General features: G+C 42.0%; 1 protein-coding gene across 4 annotated transcripts in view; it reads right to left on the bottom strand.

The window, feature by feature from the left end:
* The window catches only part of LOC117761304 (zinc finger protein 385A-like), a 32,020-nt gene extending 15,870 nt beyond the window's left edge, over nt 1-16,150 (bottom strand). Inside the window, exon 1 of one of the 4 annotated variants that reach the window (XM_034585056.1) lies at nt 15,721-16,150. In XM_034585056.1, the coding sequence (XP_034440947.1) occupies nt 15,721-15,733 (13 nt within the window). In that variant the 5' untranslated portion in view covers nt 15,734-16,150. Of the gene's footprint in view, nt 1-849; nt 893-10,401; nt 11,040-15,720 lie in introns of those variants that run through there. The other 3 variants (XM_034585057.1, XM_034585059.1, XM_034585058.1) reach the window with 3 other exon arrangements.
* Nucleotides 16,151-22,377: the final 6,227 nt, after the last annotated feature.

The following is a 22,377-nucleotide window of genomic DNA, read 5'->3' on the forward strand; positions in this document are numbered from 1 at the left end:
TTTCTATCCCCATTTCATGGTGCCTTACTCTGTCTGCCTGCCTCTGTATCCCTCATCTGTACTTCTCCTCTCTCCAGCTCCGGTCCTTCTTGCTGTTTTGTTCCTCCTTCTCCTCATCCTCTTTCTCTTTCGCTCTCTCCATCCTCCACTTCTGCTTCCCAAAGTTATTCTCCTCTTGAGCATAAAACCAGAAGGGTGCTTCAGGCCCAATCTGAGAGAATTTCTATAATCTTTTCTCCTGAGATTATATGCAATCGTCGATCTTTATTGCCTCCACTTTGTGATGACTTCTTAACAGTTTTGTTACATTTGAAAAGAAAAACTGGTCACTTGTCAAAACTGGGGAAGAAAAGGCTATTTTGGTAACAGCAGTGGAGGCTCCTTTCACTGACAGGGACGTAAAGAATGTGCTCTCAGAATCAGAAGGAGATGGAGGGGAAAGTCTCTCCTGGCATTTCTCAGACTCACTGTTTCAGACCTGAGGTTGTGGCAGCTCAAGCTGTAGCTGTTGTGGTTTGCTTTTGAATGTGCTGCATGAGAAGGAATGAGCTTAGAGGGGAAATCAGATAAACGTGCCCCCCACTTTTATCTGATTTACAAAATTCATAATTATGGATTAGGTGGCAAAAGAGAGAAGGTTGTTGGTTTGAATCTCTGTTTCGGCCAGTGTCTTTCTGCTCGCATGTTCACCCCGTGTCTGTGTGGGTTTTTCTCCGGCTTCCTCTCACAGTTCAAAGACATGCAGATTGGGGTTAGGTTAATAGGAGACTTCTAATGATCACTTGGTGTGAGCTTGAATGGTTCTCTCTTCATGTCAGCCCTGTGATACACTGTCAACCTGTCAGGTACCTCGCTCCTCACCCAATGTCAACTGGGATCGGCTCCATCCCCCTTACGACCCTCAAAGGAGAAAGGGTATAGATAATGGATGGATGATTTCCTTATGCACAATCACCTGGAACCAAGAATTGGAATGAGCCCTTTATATCTACTTCAGGCCAGTACGCCATGTTTCTATAGAACGGACAAACCTGACACTAGCTCTTTTTTGTGGAAACTAAAGGCCACTGTAGTTTCTCCTACACACTTGGATGGGGAGAGGGTAATTGGTTGGTTGCTCACCACCAGATGTCATTAAATCCTACACACAGAACCTCTAATGAAAAAAAGACTATAATTTCCTAAAACAGCTGGAAACTGTAGTTTGTATCAAACATTAGTCAAACGGGAGTAAAAGGGGCTTTTACTGGGGCCTACTTTCAGCCGTGGATTAATACAAGGCTCTATGTATTCATGGGAGTAGGACTGTGTTTGTCAGGGTTGCACAAAATAAACTATAGTACCCATGATCACCATAATAAGGTGACATCCAGTGTGAGGGTTCAGTGACATGTTTTTAATGGAGATAAGAGGAATAAAGCTTAGTATGCAATACTTGTTAAAATTATGAATTCACAGTTGAATTTGGTCTTTTCACAGCATTTGTTGACAATAATAAATATACAGCCTCACCAGACTTATTCTTCAACCTTCTTCAAAATTCAAGGTTACCATTTACGTTCTGTGGATTCTTTGTTTGATTTGGTTATTTAATCAGAACAAAGATATTTCTTAGATGCAATTAAACACAAGGCTAACAGTGAAAATGATGGGACAATAAAGTATCAGTAGAATAAATGGGTTGAGAGGTATAATTATTGTTTCCTCTTTGGTTAGTGAAGCGTATTTTTGTCACGCCTCTGTTAAAACCGCAGCTCATTTTGCGCCACATTACAATGTAAAGGTCAAAGCATGTTACTTCTAAATCTGCATTTGCCGCGCGCACACTCACAACAGAGTGATGTATGTGAAGTTGGCACACAGGGTTTTCAGCGTCATATTCTGCACCATCCTACAGCGGTGCAGTGTGAGCGCAGCAGCAGGATCCCCCGACCTATCCTCCTCCTGAGTGATTTACAATGACATCAGATAAGTGAACGCCATGGCTCTTCAACAGCGACCACGCAGGAACGGAGAGCATTGATTGGACACATTCTCAGGAGCGTTAAAGTGTTAAAGTGCTGCCAAACTCTATAAATCCAGGGCTCGCCGTCCATTGCTCCGTCTCTCCTCTAAAATGAACAGACAGCGCTGTCTCACCCAACCCCCTCGTGTAACTGCCCGTTTTTTTCTAATGCAAATGTTTGGGTGAGAAAAAGATCAATGTCTGTGTAATAGCTTATTGAATTTTTGTGTAGATTGTGAGAGAGAGAGGTAGTTGGACAGAAAACGAAGAGACGCAGAAGGGAGGGGGTAAAAATGAGAAAAACAGACAACGGAGACAGAATCTTATCATCACAGTAGATTTCACAAACCCCTGTGTGTGTGTGCACACGGGCGTGCACGCACCAATATGCTGTGAGTAAGGCCTCCTAAATTGGCAATTCATTTAGCCAATTTAGGCGTAATGATCACAAAGGTAATGTCAATGTCAGTGGCGCCGCTGAAGCCTCTCAGCATTCCCTGCCTGTGCCTCCATCTTTGTGCTCCGCGATGGGACCAGGGGGGAAGGGGACAGGAGAGTGACTGGGTGACATGCTGTCGAACAGAATGTCGTCTGATGAGGGGCAGAAACACAGCAGGGGCCCTCGAAAGAGAAAAAAAGGGACAATTTAAAAAAGAAATGCAGCCATGTTTAGTTGCAATCCCCTCAGCTCCACACTTGGCGCATGATGTCAGCCGCGCCTCACATCTGCATCTAAATGGGCTGCTGTTCACAGATGACTCTGAAATGAGCCCCCCCCGCTGTCTCTCTAAGGGAGAAATACAGGCTGCATCTATACTATACGTTTTCGATTCAAAAGGATCTCTGTCCACACAAGCATTTTGGCTCCTTATCAGTTTTAATCCCCATCCATACCAACACGCCCAAAAACACATATTACTTGACCAGTCACGTACACTGGGTTTGTGTGCCATTTCAAACAGGAATTGTATCATTGTAAAATACAAAATATAACTGCAATACAGCTGTTAGCAAAGACAACAGGACATTGATTATGCACTTTGCGTTCTACACTGGTAGCTGAAGCTAATCCAGGTTGTTTTCTTCCAGAAGGGGGGGGAATGTGTTAAGAGTCTGACGAATCAGTAACGACTACGTCGTGTCTACATCATTGTCTCCAAACGTCTCTGTTTCTGCCCGGCCAGACTAGATCGTTGGCAGCATGGATGTAGCCACGGTTTATAGTGGCAGCAGAAACCAGTGGATCTAGTGTGTTTGTGTTTTTCTTTCTCCAAACTTAATGTACAAAACACTTTGAAAAAGGAAGTAGCCACACAATGACCCAACATTCGGTGGCAGGTGACACTTTAGGTGTGTCGTTGATCATCATTAGTGTAAATGATTTATCCCTCCTGTTTGTTGTGTCGTTGCAGGAATGCTGAGCTGTCGTCTGCCACATTTTAGCATAGTCAACACAAAGTGATGTCGCACAATTTAGTTGAGTTCTCTCCCGTGTGGCTTGTGTTTGAGGGTCTAACCTTTAAAGAGCCATACACACAAACTTTGTGGTAATTGCAGCGGGGAGATAGCTGTGTCTTAGTGTCGCATGCTGCTACTGTGAAGGACTGAGCATGAAATCCAATTTACTGCAGCTCGGCTTACCCTCGAGTCACAGGCAGCTATTTCAACCTAAGCAGGGACAGACGACAATGCACGCACACACACACACACACACACACACAGCCCTTTGTAGCCTGAATATAAAATGCTCTGAAAGGAGCAACTTAAAGGCTCGATGCTGATTAAGGCTGTGTTGGACAGTGTGAGATGTGGACAGTGAGGAGAGGACACAGTCAAGAGCAGAGCTGAGGACTAGTGAAGGAGAACACAGATGATTTCAGTCTGCACTTTGTTTTAATGATAGATGCTCTGTGCCCCAGTGGTCAGGCTTAAATGCCGCCTCCCTGAACACTCTCAGAAGTCCTCTTTCACTGGAAACTCTCTCTCTGTGTGTGTGTGTGTGTGTGTGTGTGTGTGTGTGTGTGTGTGTGTGTGTGCGCGCGCGCGCGCAGTGCTCTTGAGATCAGCCAGTCTTGCTGCAGCCCCACACTCTGATTTTATGCTGTATTTGTAATAATTGAAGACTTTAATTTTCCCAAGAGATTTCGCTCTGCTCTCATTAAAATTAAAGTCATTATGTAATGATGGTAGTACATTGCTTTGTTTGTACTTTTTTCCTCCACATTTTCCGATGCAATATTCTGTCTGTCTCTCTGTATTGACTGATTAGGAAACATTATTATTATTAAGAGGTTAAAAAAAAGCCATGATTGTCAGGCGACGCGAGAGGAGCTGGGTAAATAAATAATGGCATTGGGGTTGAGTGAGTCGAGTTGATTCAGTGCGGAAAGGGGGTCTGAATGAGGAAGGGGAGATGAGGTGTAGGAAACCCCCAGAGGAGGGGGAGGGAGCCGCATGTTTTGAGGTGAGTCCAAGGTGACTCAGAGGAGGTAAAGAGCCATGTTAACCTGCAGGTTAATTTACAGGGGAAGGCGGTTATACTCCCCACAACTGAAATTGCTCCTGCTGTGGTGAAGGCAGGCCAGTCAGTACAGCAGCATGTGAGGCTTAACCTTTGGCTGTCAGATGCAAAATGTCACACACGCATGAAAACATTTTCGGTTATTTTGCCGGTTACTCTCCTCCTGGGCTGTCGCCACGTCATGTCTTGTTTTTGGCATCTGCACAAATCCTGACACATGACATTTGGTACATGGGTCATGTATGTTACATTTCTGATGTGCAGGATATTGTGTTGTTTTAATTGTGTTAGTACAAACTACACCTCATGTAACAAACTATGTCTTTGTGTTGCATCAGTGTTTCTTTGTTGGGAGCACATGAGGCAAAATGGGGTGGATTTTCTGCATTGAGGCAATTTGTCGGGTTAGCACCTGGGAATATTTTTGCAAAAGGATCAATATTACTGTTTGCTTTTGGTTTCTTCAGACAGACATTGCACATGACAGCTTTGCAGATGTTGGCTGTAGCTATAGCCAGTACCGTAATGTCCGCATTTGGTTTGTGTTCAGCTCAGATTAAAAAAAAATTGAAATACAGATGTGTCTTTGCCTCTGTTTAAACTAAGAGCTGGTTTTCATTGGATTTGTATGTAATCATTCTAAATTTTGCTTCATGGTCTTAACATACACAAGCTGCTTCCTGATACACTAAAGTCTGGACATTTTCCTGAAATGATCCGGGGGGGCTGTATGTGAGAACACCGATGTCAGAGTCTGTTGCTCTGGACATTTTGGGGAACTTTTCCTGTCAGCTCCCTAGTGAAATGAGTGAGCCCATGTGAGCTGGAAAATTGACAGCGAAAAAAGGGGGGCGTGTTGAGGACGTGTCTAACATACAGCAGACGAGAAACTGGAAAAAACAAACACAAAAAGAATACAAATATCTCTGGATGAAAAAGTTTTAGACACGTAGAAGACGGCGACAAAGATTTCCACTTGGATCAGGCAACAAGGTTCGAGAGCTTTTTGTGATCAGGGCTGGAACCAGTGTTGATGTGCTTCAAACAAGAACACAAGATTGAGTAAGATCTGAAATGTCCGAACACTTTCCTGTTGTTGTGAACACGTCTGACTCTGACCCTGCTGCGTTCTTCACATGTGAAAGGCCAACATGTCCCTAAAACGGCTTAACCGAAATCTAATGGAGTCTTATCTCTTCCTATTCAACATTTAAAATAATATTGAATCCAATTGTTATAATACAGAAAATTACAATGATCCGTGACCAAATTGACGAGCACTACAATTTAAGACACAGAAAACACAGTAGGCAGTGAAGATTTGATTTGAACAGCATATTTATGAACCACAGTTACACAGAATTTATCCTCCTGTGAGTTCTGCTGTATGAATGTTAACATGCTGGATATTAATGGGTTTTTCTTTCATAGAGGAGCATCTGCCTGCTCTGTAGCTCCTCTCAGGCTTCAGATCTTTAGGGACTTGTTGGCAGATCCTGAACCTGGTGCTAACTTTCTCTTCCAATATCATTCATGATGTAGCGCAGTTTGAGTCAAACAGAGAGCTTCATGGAACAAAAACTACACAGGGTGAGGAGCGTCAGGAGATCCACCGTGTCAACATGACCGCCGGCCCTGCCCCACATTATCACTTTATTTGTAAAACAATTTACACACCTGCTGGGAACTGGAAGAACACTGTGCTGCACATACAGACCTACAGAAACCTGAGCATGAAAAGTACACAACGAAGCACGCAAACACACAAAAGCACACTCTTAAAAGAAATGAGCGCACACGCACAAAACAATGGCATCAGACATACAGGAGCCAGGTGCATCTCCCTGTCATTTCTGTACAATAGAGTACACACCACCTCAACAAACAAATTATAATGCAACAAATTGAGGACCCATGCAGCCGTACTACATATATCATATTGCTGTGTCCACAGAAGAGGAAATTACAGGCTATATTTCTGGACTGGTTTGGAGTCTGAAGGACAGAGTGTGGTTTTATGCTATAGCGTGGAAGTCATGAAAGGACACGCAAGGGCTATACTGGGTAAGAGTCATGCTGTTGGCTTGACTGTGGTCTGAGGCACTTCAGGACAGTAAACAACAAAGAGACTCTGCAGACTGCCTAGCCTGTGTAGCCCCTTCTGGCTATTTTCGGCATCTTTAAAACCGGTAAATGACAGATGTAAATGTTTGTGCTGTAAGTTTCAAGGCCGTGGGCTTTTTTGATGGTCAACAATTCCAGCAAAACAAGCCTATCCACAGGCATATATGAGGTTTCCTGATCATCAGCAGACTTCCTTACAAAACCATTAAATATCGAATAACTTACAAAAATCATTTATGTGGTTATTTGCTGATCGGTCACTACTGGCAAAAAAAAAAAAAACTGCTGGTTAAGATCAAACTCTACAATGATTATTTCCCATGCTACTGGCCTGACTCAAGGGATGGTGGTGACAGACTTTCATGGTTTTCAGACTATGCATCCTATACATTTTGGAAATCCTCTATTTTTTTTGCGAGCACCACTTCCTTGCAGACAATTGTGTCCCCCGGTCGCCTCACAGCAAAAAGGTTGCCAGTTCGGTTCTGTTGGGAGTTTGCATGTTATTTAAAACCCATGCAGACATAGGGAGACTACTGTATGCCTGCGTGGGTTTTTTCTGGGGACTGCGGCTTCCTCCCACAGACTTAATTTGAGACTTTAAATTGTCCATAGATGTGAATGGTTGTTTGTATCTGTTTGATGGCCCAGGCCAGGCTTGTCCCCGTCTCTCAATCAATGTCAGCCAGGATTGTCTCCACCTAACCTCCATAGATAATGGATGTTTGATTATTATGTCCTACACATAATGTATTGTCATATATTTACCTCTAGCGCCATCATTAGGTGAGAAGTTTCATTTGATTAACACTTTAGTTATTGACATAATTGCCTACTATTCATGTTTATTGCTAATTAATTCAATTCAATCTTATTTGTATAGCGCCAAATCATAATATACATTATCTCAAGGCATTTTACATTGAAGGTCAAGACCTTAAAATAATTAGCAAATGTTAGCATGCTAACATGATTGTAGTAGCATTGAGCTGATAGCACACACTATGCTGTGTAGCCTCACAAGGCTGCTAGTATGGTTGTAGTCTGACTTAGTCTCAATCTCAGAGCACATCGGCTATGGCATGACGATGGACTATCCTCTGGGGAGTATGGCAAATATTTTGGGGCTTCCGGTGTAGACAGCGGATATCCGGGCCTAGACTACATCTTCCGTTCGCCGTACACTGTTTACCGGCCAATTGGTTTCAACACTGGTACTTTTTGAAGGTGTTTTAGGTTCAGACCACAGTTTGGCTAATCTCTATCAGTGATCTGCATGTGGTTGCAAATGAATTAAAAAGCCGATAGCTAATGGGTTACGGTCACCGTGTTCCACCTCTTTGAGAGCACCAATCATCCTAGCTCAGGTTTATCAGGCATATGTCATGTAGTCTGATGTCATGTTGAGGTTGGGAATAAACCCTAATTGAAACTACGCCAGCTTTGTTTCCCCAAAAATCACCCCAGTCTTCTCCTAAAGATGTCTGGTCACACAACCTTATTACATGACATTTTCCATTATTTGTTTTGAGTCCATACATGTGGTCCTTTTCACCTTTTTTTGTTGGCATTTAAACAAACAGCATTATTTTTCTTTTGAGGGCTATACAATACTGAGACTATCGACTGTTGGAGTTATCCAACCTTCTGGTCTTTGTGTTCCAGTCCTGGTTTTCTTGTGTGCATTAGGTTCAGGCTTCACAGACGTATGAGATATGTGTCAGTTTGTCAAACACACAGACTGACACGCACGTTTCTCCATTTTAAATGTCAATACTTTTCATCCCTCACCGCAAAGCCTCGATTTAAAGGTCACATTGCTTTTCAGCAACAACATGGATTCCGTAATTCTTCAAGAATGAGGAGATTTTTACTGTTTATTTGCGGAGGCGCACACACACACACACACACATTTGTATATACGTATATATATGAGAGAGAGAGAGAAGGAGGGATACTGGCTGAGTGAACAGTGATGCAAGCCATTAAGTTTTTTTTATAGTGCCGAGTGAGGTCTTTGCGTCAGAGGAAGCCTTGGCCCATTTTTAAATAAATGAAGACCTCAAACCTCTGGGTCTGAAATATTCATCCTAAAAATCACAAGAGTTACTAAACTGCGTTCCACTCTGCTCTGTATCAAGGGAGATGAGCCAGCTTTAGCACATTTCTTTCATTCTCCACCACTGATTGTGTTGACGTATATTTGAATTTTTCCTTCTGTTAAAAGACTAAAATACTGCATTTAGACGGCAGTGGCTGCGGCTGGAGATGCAGCGAGGAAAGGTTTTGTTGGTCACGGACGGTGAGTGCAGAGTTTCAGCGTTCATCCCTCCTTCTTTGCTTAACACTGTCCCTGTTGTAGCCTTTCATGGACACTATTTCTGTCTGTGGATCTACATCCCTATGTTAGAGAGGGGAAAACTAATACATTGAATAAAACCCCATCACCCCAAGTTGTTGTGATTATGTGTCAGTGTGTTTAGTGTCTAAAGCGTCTGCGCCAGGATCGGGTTTGTACCACAAGCCCAAGTTTAAACTCGGATCACAGGAAGAATCAAGCAGGGGGAGAGCAAGCAAACAAAAATAAAGTGGTCAATATTTAGTCAGCACACACGTGTACATGGAACAAGGTCGTTGTGGTAAATCTAATTTACTGTGAGACTAGAAGTAAGCATCATAATCTATAAATTAACCAGAGGTGAAGAGGTTGATTGTGTCACATAGAAAAAAAGAGCTTGCATTTGACTCTTTTAACAAAAATTACGTACATCTTATTCTGCTGAATCTACAACAAACGTCCCTTTCTAAACTCTACAAGATAATAAAACTGATTAAAATTATGTTTACAAAATATAATTAAAATATAATTTGCACATAAATATTTGTATACTGTAAACTCTAACCTATCCCCACTTTCAAGTTGTCTCAATTTACTAGTGGCTTGGTATACGTTCTGGTACCGTATGTGTCTCACTTGATTCAGTAGATAAGAGTAAGTTGTTTTAAACCTTGAACATAATGAAGAAATTAACTTTGAGCTACTGTCTGATGTCCTGATTCTGCTTCATAATGAAGCTTGTTTAATGAAGCACAGGATTAAACTGAGATGACGGATATTATTGACTCAACTCTCAAGAACTACGTAGGTTAGGGTCAGGTTAGAGCACTTGAAATGAAATATGACCACCTCTGATCATATTTTCATATAGTTTAATATATATATAATTATCATATAATTTTGGCATACTTAATTTAGAGACTGAATAATTCAATGCAGTGAGTTTTAGGATGAAAGAATTATGAGACCTTTCAAAAGGTCTCATCAAGACCTAATCTCTCACCATCTTTGGACATTTTCTGTGCTTTTGTCCTCAAGCGTGTGTGTGTCTGTGTGTCTCTGTGTGAATGTGTGTGTTGCTCAGTTAGTAGTTTTTCAGCCATGCTATCTGTGGGATGCTCTTGTCTTCTCCTGTATTTCCATATTCTTATTTCCTACTCAAAATATAAAAAATGCGTAATTGGATCCATGAAAACACCCACAAATTCAGAGGGAAACCCTTTATCACATACTGTGTCACAGTGAAGTAATCTAGGATATATCTAAGTTGGAGACATGCCGCACATGCAGCCAAAAGTTTGTGCCAGGCATGAGTAATCGCCTTAACAGTAGAAGGTAATTTTAAAACAAAAACAAAATTGATCAATTGGAGCAAACAAAGGCAAAGAAAAAAGCCATCCAGCGCTTTCTTACCCAAGATCATCCTGTATCCTTCCACTGTCAACTTCTCCTCCCCACGTTATTATCTGCACGCTGGACTCTTCTCCTCCTGGATCAGCTACTGAGGTGACTCAAACCTCTGGCGCCCACCTCTCTGCCTCTCAAAACTCAAAAGTGCAGATGTGGGAAAGACATCCAACACCAACCCCCCTCACTTTGCATCCCTTTACCCTGTGCCTCTTCTCCTGCTCCGTCTGCCTGCATCTACACGAGATGCTGCTTCTCCTTCAGAGCTTGTGGTCGGCCAGCTGGAGCAGAGTAGTAGTACAGCAGCAGCACCAGCAGCCGTGACTGCAACACAACAAGCACTCAATCCTCTGCAAGGCAGCCTGTGATTTATCCACTGATACTGTATGTGTTCTCTCCAACAGGAGGAACACCAGAGAATACAGCTGAGATGGAGGCTTGCCTCACCGGAGGAATCTCTGCACCACAGCAGAGACCCTCTCTCTCTTTTTCTCTCTCTCTCTCTCTCTCTCTCTCTCTCTCTCTCTCTCTCTCTCTCTCTCTCTCTCTGTGTCTGTGTCTCTCTCCCTCTCTCTCTCTTTCATATTTTGGGGTTGGGTATAACTTAAAGGCACCTTGCATTCCTGACCAGTGATTGGCTGCGGGCTCTGCCAATGAGAGCAGACGGTGCTGATCTTTTTCTTGGGGTGTTTGAATAAGGAGGCAGAGTGATAATGCTGCTGTCGCTTCTGCTCTCCCCTTCTCTCCGTCAGCCTTCTCTGCCGTTTACTATTGATAACCCTTTCTTCTCTCATGTCTCTGCTTGTCTCACTTCATTCTCTGCCTCGTGCTTCACATCGACGGCATCTGAAACATGACTTGGGTACATTAATGTCTCCCCTCCCAAACATTCCCCCCCTCCTAAATCAGGGCTTGGTATCCCCTCTGGTCTGCCTTTCTACCTGTTTTCACAGAGATCAGTGGAATACTTAGAAAATTAGCTGACAGAGTTTACACTGCGGTTGCCGTCCCAGACAAGGGTGAGAAAAGAACAAAAAGAAAGGCAGACACATGAGGTCGGAGGGAGACTGACAGCTCTAGAGACTGGATGAAGCGTTGGCGGGAGGGGAGGAGAGATTGAGCTTAACGCAGACTGACTTGAGGATGAAAGTGTGAGGTGAGGAAATGTGGAAGACGTAGGGAAACGACAGGATGAAGGAGGACGCTGACAGCTGTTTACAGGCGGAGGCAGAGAGCGCTGGATGACCTCAAAAACTCAGCGCACTGCATGCACATCTGTCGTGATATTTACGTATTTAAACTTAAACATGTCACCAAACTCTTTCCCACAAGATCAGGCAGCGATGTCACATGACACCAGGTCATTAATTTGACATGATTAAACATCACAACAAAATATATATACATAAGGTGTGTGTGTGTGTGTGTGTGTGTGTGTGTGTGTGTGTGTGTGTGTGTGTGTGTGTGTGTGTGTGTGTGTGTGTGTGTGTGTGTGTGTGTGTGTGTGTGTGTGTGTGTGTGTGTGTGTGTGTGTGTGTGTGTGTGTGTGTGTGTTCAGATAAGGTTTCCTCATTAGTAGACTCTGGCTGAATAATGCAGTAAGCCGTATTGTTGTGGTCAATGGGCCAGGTGCTAATGTGGCTGTCTGAGGTTGCAGGGCAGACACAGCATGACTTTAATGGATGTCACCATGGAAAACTGAAACCGGACCTCTGGACTCAGGTGACACACCATCCTGCATGTGTGTGTCAGTCTCTTGGGGGGTAATGGTAAAACTAAAACTGGTTCTCGCAGGAGCAACACTGTGTTGGACTTGAAGGGTGTCATTGCTGGACTTACTGAATATAGTGCATTCAACTGAGGCTGTGAAAGAATGAGCTTTTAATAAACTAGTGAGTGGCCGTCAGGGCAATGGTTTTACCGTAGCAGTGGAGCTGTTGGTCTATAAGGTTGCAGGGGAATTATCCTGTCTATTCACCCATTCGTTTGTCCGTCCCATTCATGTGAACACGATATCTCAAGAATTTCTTCGAATGTAGTGCAAACTGCAGTTGGACTCGAGTGGTCAAAAGTCAAGGTCGCTGTGACATAATTTTTGACTTGTGAATGTGTTATTTCAGACACATGTCAAAGGGAAACTTTTTACAATTGGGTACAAATGTTCAATTGGACTTAGCATTACTTGGTCAAAGGGCAAGGTCACTGCGCCCTTAGAAAAAAAAAAATTGTTGACGTGTTTTCCTTCAAATTTGGTGCAAACATCCAGTTGGACTCATGAATAAACTGATGAGATTTTGGTGGTCAACGGTTTAAAGGTCAAGGTCACTGTGACCTCATGTTCTTGTGAACATCAGTAACACCTGCATTACATCTGGCACAAACATTCACTGGTAATCAAGAATGATAGGTCAAGATAGGTCAAGATAGGTCAAGATCACTAAAAATGGAAAAGCACTGTATATTTATAGTCCATATAATTAGACTCAGATAAACTGATAGGGATTGGGTGGTCCAAGGTAGCGGTGGCCTCACAAAACACATTTTTGCTGGCAAAGGCAAACAACCGCAGAGTGGTAATTCTAGTTTGTGTATGATTTTAATTCCTTTTAGAATTTAACATCCATCTCTTCAACAACTGACATTTTTAATTTATATCTTTATAATATAGTATATTTCAGAAAATGTATTTGAATTGTTTTGATATGAAGAACCACAATGACCTTATTAACATAGACCAAATAATCTTGATGTATTTTCCACGAAACCTTTCCTCTTTTCCTCTCTTTTAAAATGTTTTGTTCCAACTACAAAAGGAAAACCCTTTTGTGTTTTGTTAGAGGCTCAATTATGTTTAAAGGATCCGATTTGTTGCAGTAGTTGCCAACCACTTCTTTGTTGCTTACACTTTGACTTTTTCGTGAGACAAAAGACAAAAAAAAACAGATTTCCACTAGAAGGGATTTACTAGCTCTTTGGGATAAGTGTCTATAGTACGATATTTTACAACAAATTACAATCTGGTTTAATAATAAAGGTCGGATTCATGTTAAAACTTGTGATAATTCTTCTTTAAAATATGAACTCATTTCTGGGTACCAGGACCTTTTGGATATCTATGTTTTAATGTTTGTTAGTGCTGTAGTTTACTGTCTTGTGAACAATGCAATATGTTTTCCAAAAGTACCAGAGTACAGTTAATGTACAGAGGGAATGGAGGTAGAGTTACAGTCTCAATACAGTCTATACAGTATTAAATACAAATGTAGCGTACCATGTGTGTGTGTGTGTGTGCGCACGCTTATGTGTATGATTATTTGCATATGATCTCTTACCATCCTATCACTCTCTCGCACAGCCCCAGGAGGTCATAATTGTGTCGACAGGCTTGTTAAACTCTAATTTTAGCAGTGATCATTAGCAGTGAGTTCTGAGGAGTCCTGCCAATCTTTAATGAAGTCTTCATCTGATGTGAAATGATTGTAAGCATGTGTTAATTTTTCCACTTATGTCTTAAACAGGTCAAACAGACAAATATGAAGATGAGAGCTACTTATGAAAGACTTAACTTTTTCTCTATCCTGCGATATGACTCGGTCAAACTGGATCAAGAACTTCCGGAGAAATCCTGATTATAGCGAATGTTAAAACGTTTCCTGTGTTCCTCAACCAGTTGCATTGAGGTCAGAGGTTTCAGTTGTTCAGAGCTGAAGAGGACCGAGGCCCAAACACACTGACTGAGAAGCAGCCAGCTGTGTTTGCTTGTAAATCAATTTGACACTGCGAGTGCACTGCAGCCACAGCGCAGAGCGGCTGTGAACTGCACCTCAGAGATTAAAATAGGTGTCGCTAGAATGCGGGCAGGGAACGACTGTCTGGACACAAATACACTCCCACACTGGACTAAACACGTCTCGGTATTGTGAGGACAGAAATTCATATAAAAGTGGGTTTTGTTGGAGAATGGGCTCTACTGGTCATGGTTTAGGGCTCCGCTAAAACTGGCACATTTTTTAAAAAATGAATTAAATTTCCCTGAGTTTCTGTTCTATCTTTTTATATAAATACTTACTGCTGCCAAGGAGATTATGTTTTCATCAGAATCAGTTGTATGTTAGCAGGATTATGCAAAACTACTGAACAGATTTCTATGATACTTGGCGAGTGGATGTGTTATTTGTCAGGAGATAACCCATTAAGTTTTGGTGCAGATCCTGATCATGGGGCCGATATAGGATTTTCTCTTCAATTTCTTTATCATTGTGAGACGGGACTTTTTGTTGATTTCTGTGAGAATAATTTATGGATCTAGTGAATTTAAATGTGGTTTCATGAGGGGAGTCAACTCATCTGCTGAGGAAAGCAGGGAGAGTGGTTGAAAGTTCATCGAAACGCTAGTAAGTGACCTTGAATCAAGATTTCTTATAAGTTTGTTTAGTCAAACTTTTCAAAAATAATTTTCCACATGAGTCGTTTTACAGGAAGCAATTTAACAAAATGAATGTTTCATGAAAGCCACTGATGACTTAATCATGATGCCTGATGGATTCCTTTGCAAACCTCATATGACCATGTTATTGCTCAAATTAGTTGCTTCTTTATTATAACCAGACACATTTCAACATATATGACCTAATAAAAATTCCTCATGCTCGAGGCAAAGAACCTCAAACTAATTAACCTGCAAAAACAAAAAAACGTTTGCTTTTTATCAGCAGTCTATGCTGACACTGCACAATCATTTGAAACCTAAAGTGTAAGGACCTGCACAATGAAATCACAGCTCCCTTTACTGTCCTGGCAGGTTTTCAACCAACTGCAAGTCCTCAGGGAAAGTTTGCTCCTTATTTTGCAGTTTTCTTGTTGTGTTTTTTGAATCCAGCAGCAATCCCACTGAGGTTACGTTCTTGCACTTTTTTCCCCTAGCCTTAAAGTGGACAGACAATGCCCTCCTTATTCAGGCCTAATATAACTTTCTTTCTCCATTTTCCCCTGTTCCCCCTCCCTTCATTCCATCATTCCTTCCCTGCATCGGAGCGATGATGTATGTTAAAGGTTGGGGGTCAGGCCAGGTCTAAATGCAGAGTGTTATCTGACTGACTGAGTGCTGATGTTTGCAGGAGACTGCCCTTACTCTTATCAAAGAGAGAGAAGCCTTCAAAGCCCCATGTTAAGACTGTCACTCGCTCTTTATTTCTGCTCTGAATATTGCAATAATGAGAAGATCAGGGCTTATCCGGCTCCTCGCTTCATTTTAAAGTGATCAAAGGGGGAATGCTCACGGTGGTGGGTGGTTGTGCTTCGCTCAGTAGTCGGTTATGATCTTACCTGAGCCCCACATTGGTCTCCTCTGTTCTCCTCCAGATGATCCAGATACCCTGTCCAGTAGACACTCCAGAGGTCAGTGTGTCAGCCAGCGTTGAGTTAAAACAGGCAGAGGTCCTCTTTGAACGGAAACCGTACGCGCACGTTAATGGGGAGAGATGAATGAAGAAGCACAGAGCGACATGAGTGCAGAGCTCAGACCAGTCAGCTGGAGGGTGGAGAGGGAAAGTCTCTGTGCAGGCAGCCACATGTTCACAACAGCAGCTGCATCAAACATCAGGCGTCTGGATGTTCAGCTTCTTCATCTTCCTCACAATCACTTCCTCTCTCCGTTTTCCCCCATGCTGCCAACTCTTTCCAGGGAACTGAAAGAAACAAGTGCACGAGATTCCACAGGCTTGTTCTGCTTCTCAGGACTGGGGGAACTTAATATGTGAGGACAACTGTGGAAGGAGGGAGATGCAGGCGGAGAGAGAATGTAAGGAGCGGGAGGGGCAGGGTGGCGGGGGGTGGGACACGGTGACGGATCAGAAGGTTGGAGAGTTTGTGTTGTTGAGGAAGAGGAGGAAGTTGTGGAAACTTGAGCAACACGAAGGAGAGGAATAATATCTTGATATGGTGAGGTAAAGCAAAACATGTGCCTTTATTTGATTTGTTTTGAAATTGTGTTCTTATGCCTGTGTAAAACAGTCTGTCTCTAATGTGAAATGTGCCGTAGTCATGAAACCATTTAAACCGTGACTCAACTAGAATGGCTCTCAGTAAAGGACATATCTCCATCAAGGCCCACATTTAAATTAACTAGATCATGATTTTAATTTGGATTCACACACTCATAAGTATCAGTCCACTAAACATGCCTCATCAAGATCCATGAATTATTCCCAAAGAAATCAATGAAAATGTTGAAAATCTCACAGCATTTAAAGTGGACAGAAAATCCTGCCCCCTGATCCGCACCAAAATGTGATGACTTCTTTCCCGACCCACAAGTTTCCCAGTATTCTGTTCAGTAGTGTTTGTGTCATTCTGCTTGCAAACAAACAGACATGTGGGAATGTATGTATCAGGAAAACTCTTCTCTCTCTTTACAGAGTAAAGAGAGAGAAGAGTTAGCAATTAGCTTTAATCAAAACTTTGAAGGGAAAAAAATATTTTTAGGTTTTACCAAAATGGCTTTATTTAACAATCAACACTGGCCGAGCACTTTATTGGGAACACCTACACCTGTATTTATCCAATCACCCAATCAGCCTTGATTTCTGGTGATGTATAAACCTATACCTAGAATCATGAATCGTCCCTGGTGTTTCCACTGCCCTCTACCTTTATCTAGAATAACAGATACTGTGAGACAAGTATCAGAGACTTCATCTGGCTGTACCTTTATCTATTTATTAAATATCTCTGGGTGTTTTTCATTCCTTTTGGGAAAGTTGCAAATCACTGAGCACAAAATCAATTTACACAGAACTGTCAATTTTGCTGTAAACAGCTGCTTCTATTAACATACAAGTAATGGGCTGTAAAATCAAAGTAAATTGCTGAGAGACGCTGAAATTCTCCACAGAGCTGAAGGGAAGAGTTTGGTGATAATTCCTCAATTCAGTCAGGAACACTTTGTCATGATTTAACCATTTATTGCACAATGGGAACACAGTTATGCTTGGCGCGGGTGGCTCCATTCTTTGGATGTTCCCTGGATTAGCCACGCAGCATGCTAAGATAAAACAGGGAACACATGCAAAACCTCCCAGTGGGCGTAGCAGGCAGGATATATTTGTTCAAGATGAACACCATTTACCACAACCAAGTTTGGAGGCAACGTTGCTGGCAGCAGGGCGTGAGTGGTAGTGTAGCCGAGCAGGGATCAGTGAGGAGGAGGTCGTATTTAAACGGACCGCTTTGTTGAGAGAATGGGCTGTGATTGGAGAGTGACTGACGAATGAACTAATGCAATGCTTCATTACTAGCAAGTCCCTTCATATATATACAATTATTTTAGTGCAGCATTTAATTATATATTCCAATGTCCTCTCCAAATATGAAGTCCTTTCATTTGTCTTCTTTCTTTCCTGTTTAGATGTTTCTAGACATCTCTCAAATAACAGTTTGGGACCCTCTAAATCTGGTCACAGTGATTTGGTGTCTTTTTTTTAATCTAATCTCTAGCAGATCTCTGAGGACAACAGCCTCCTGATCCACTGCAAGTCCCAAACACTCAGAGAACCATTGCGTGTTTCAGTTTGTCGTCCAACGAAACGGGCAACGTGAGGCCCTGGGATAGCTGGGGTGATGGAGGATAAATGTGAAAGGCTGTGATATGGACACAGTTGCACAAAATTCACAAACATGATACTGTGGGAGCCTCTTGTGTGAACATGTTGATTCCTCCTTTGCTTCCATTTAAGGCTTTAATTGGGATCGGATATCATAAATGTGCTTGCAAGTGTCGTTTCAGAGAGGTAGGAAAGTATTAGGTTGAGGATCAGGACGAGAGGGCCGAGGTGAGATTGACGCATGGCGCAATGTCGACTAAATGTCAGTCGAATTCTGATGTGCTCTGAAGTCTCAGCTCTACTGTGTTACAGAATATGGAGAGCGAATGTAGGGTTAAGTGCAGCCCATCAAAGCGGTATGGACAGTTAACTGACGTCCAGTGTGTGAAGGGCTCTCGTGTAAATGAAACATTAAACCAAGTGTTTAATGTGTGCAGTAAAAACAGAGAGGGCTCCGTCCTGGCTTCTCGTTCATTTCATTTACATAATATGGACTCAGACACACACACACACACACACACACACACACACACACACACACACACTAAGAGACACAAACACCTTCTGGCAACACACCTCATAGGGGTCAAGTTAAGGGACTGTGGGGAAGGACAGCAAACTGGTGTAGTAAGCACATTTCACCAAGAGCATACAGTTACACACACAAACACACACACACCCTCAGGGTCGTTCTCTCTCTAAACTATTCTCTCTCTCTCACTCTCTCTTTGCAGTACGATATTTACAAGACTTCTCACCATTACAATCATAAAGTCTCTCTCTGATCTATATGTGGCTCATCAATGTTTGCATACGTCTCCATTACCCTCGACACGTGGAGCAGTTTGGAGCGACAGAACGGCTCACTCGAGCAGCAAATTGAACGGCTGCCGGGCCACAAACACGCAGTTACATTTTTCCTGGCGCTCTCTTCACCTCACTGTTTTCCTATGTTGACATTTGTCTCACTATATATAAACATAACCATACAAACACTGAGGCAGGGACATACAAGGTCAATAATCTGACATTTATGGTCTTCAGTCGTTCCTCAGTTGACACCGTGTTTTCTTTACAATCAATAACATTCTTGTGTTAATATGAAGCAAATATTATGTATGGAAATTATAATACATAATATAATGTGTATATGTATATATATATATATGTATATGTATATGTATATATATGTATATGTATATGTATATATATATATGTATATGTATATATATATATATGTGTGTGTGTGTGTGTGTGTGATCACAATACATACAATGTGGTGTTAAATGGCCAGTCAGCCTCTCAGAGTACCCTTCTAGTTTTCCATTGATATGTTGTCTTTCTCATTTTATGAATGTTTATATCAGTGACTTCTTTTTCAATTAGTCGTTACAGTGTGTGGCTTCAATTTAAAGCTGCTGCTGTTTCATATCTGATCCCTGAAGAAGTCGCATTGACAATAAACTTTGTGTTGACAGATGGTACGAACAATTCAGCTCTTTCTTTTTCTTGTACAACTAAAACAATTGAGTGTTGGATTCTTCGTTTTACATCGACATTGTCCTTGAACACATCATTTGTCTCATAATCTATGAAAGAGAGTAGAGTCTCACAGACTCAAAGAGAAATTTAGCAAACAATAACGTTAAACTCCAACATGAGTTTTACTCCATATGGTGCCAGCAGTCCTGATGAGGCTTGTTTGTTTTTGTTCTTCCATTTTCCATCTCAAGGATAAGAGCACCATCTTCCCTCCGTCCCTCTTCCCTATTAGGCCTCGCATTTCAGTGCTGCTTTTGAAGATTTAATCAGTCAGATTTCCTTGATTAATCCCTTTTCATGTCCTTTCACGGTAAATAATTACAGAGTTTGATACGATCGCTGGCTGGATGGAGAGGACAGCATGCAGACTTCTGATGGAGCCGAGTCCCCAGGTACCTTCATTAGCCTGATTATTCACATCCAAACACACTCCATCAACCAGTTTACATGTAAATAGGTTAGTTCTATTCCCACTCCTCACTCACACTGCTTTAACAGATGAGCGCTCAGCAAACGGTGTTTCATTCACTCTCTACCGGCACCATCACGACACTGCAACATTGATGGCAGACATGTGATTTTCTCTGTGAGGCCTGTGGGTTTTTCCAGTGAAATATGCTTGACAGACTGAATCTTAATCACATATCATCTGCAGACGACCAGACCGATAAAGGAGCGTTTCACTGTATTTCCAATACAGAAGGCCTCAGTCTGACCTCTCAACTGCGGTATGGTTGTGTTATGGGGACCCCTAGTGGCTAAATGCTCATATTTCATCCAACCAGTGGTTTTACTTTCACCGCTTGGTGGCAGTGTGATTCTACTCTCCTAATCTACAGATTTATTTCTGACGAATGCTTCCTCGGAAAGGCAGGTCACGCGTAGATTTTGGCCCAATTTCCTGAACTTGATTTAGCTTTTTTTTTAATTGACTTTTATTGTTACCTTAGTGTTAAGCACTGCGTGATGCTCTGTTTTGTTTTAAGAGCACAATAACTGCAGGCTTTTGAGTATCAGAGATGAAGAAGTGCTGCCCCCGCTGCCCCTCTCCCCTCAGGATTAGTGACTTAATGCATCCATTCAGACACTGAGCTCCGATCAACTGCTTAATAATGTTTTATCCCAAATTACATGGCCATGTGCACATGATGCATGCAAGATAAAAGACACATATAGACTGCACTCCATAAACATACATTTCCCCTGAGAGATCTGCTCCATTTAAACCCAAGTAAACAGTTTTTCCTTGTTTATTTATTTTTGGAAACTTTTTTCTCCTTATATGTTGAATTATATCCCTGCCTGTGGACGAATTTTATGTTTTTGCTTGTTTAATTTACCTGCTTTGCTCTAACTGAAAGACCAAAGCTATTAAATGCAGGTATTTGGCACTGTACCAATTCCCAAATAATTATTGTCCTTTAAAATTTTACAGATCCATAAGATAAGATGCTCCAAATGTCTCGTGTTTATTCGAGGAACTGCCTCACTGAGATTAACTATCTCTTTTACATAAGTGTCCCTGGCCTACATAGCAGTAGCACATGAGATATATATCTCTGCTGCCATCGTGGGCTCATTCAGATAAGAGTCACAATCACAGGGGTCAAGGGTCAAAAAGGCCAAATAAACCCCTCTCTTTGTATTGGGTGCAAAAGTCCCTCTTTCAAAAGACAAATGGGGTTTTTTTCACCCTAAAAAAATGTCTCCGCTATCTATCATGTGGCTGCAAAAACAATATCCTAGACGGTATCTGGGGAATAATCGAGGGTCTCCAAAGAGCTGTTTTTGTTATTCATCCTGCTGCTTCAAGTTAGTAGTGCAAATGCACTGCACACACACACACACACACACACTGGCTTATACTAATCCTTGTGAAAACAAAGCTGTATATTTCTCCCGTTGCAGGTCAAGCGCGGGATGTTCATCAGCATGTTTATCAGGATTATGACCACTTTATCCAGAATACAACGTCTAACATTATGCTCACCCAACATCCACTGTTTCACATGGACAGATTGTACAGAAATGGTAAACTTATACCAACTAAATGATGATGCAACTGATGACCATGACCCTTTCAGACCATTCCCACCAGAGAGCCCTGACCCAGTGTGACCTTGTGACCCCTTCGGACTGACCTCTCAGTGGGTGGCCTTCACACTGACCAACGTGCACCATCGATCACAACAAGTGGCTCTTCTCAATTGGGTGAGATCTTTGCAACTTTTTCTAATAGTCTTCTCCACTTTTACATTTAGTCTTCTCTACTTTTACAGTACATTTTCAAGCTTTATTATTTGCAAATTTTTTCACCTGTTTCTGTCAAATGTTTCCCCATTACTTTTTAATCATTAGATGCTGCTTCTCAATCAAATAAAGGGGAAAGTCTGGCATCTCCTATGCAGTTTGATTTAGTTGTAATATATTTGCATGTCCCTGATTTGTCTTTACATGTGTTTGAAAGGTTATGCATATAAATGTACAGGCATGTTTATTACATGTGTGACAACTAAACTGTGGTCTGAGTGGATGCCAGATCAGGATTAATATACTACCCCCAGTGTCAGTGAAGAAGGAAGTCTGTCTGACCGAGCGGCCATGTTAATCATAAATCTTTATCTTACAATCCTGCCTCGCACATCCGCCCTTTCATTAAAAGACGGGCGAAGGATTAGTGCAGTTAAACCCCCGAGATCTGTGGAGAGGAAGAATGAAGCGAGTAAACAGGATCCCTCAGTGTTGATGGTTGATAAAAATCTATCTCTCTCTCTCTCTCTCTCTCCATCTCTCTATCTATCTATCTACAAAAGAATCCATGGACTAATTGAATTTTTAA

The sequence above is a fragment of the Hippoglossus hippoglossus genome, chromosome 5, assembly GCF_009819705.1.
Source record: "Hippoglossus hippoglossus isolate fHipHip1 chromosome 5, fHipHip1.pri, whole genome shotgun sequence".
Classification (NCBI taxonomy): Eukaryota; Metazoa; Chordata; class Actinopteri; order Pleuronectiformes; family Pleuronectidae; genus Hippoglossus; species Hippoglossus hippoglossus.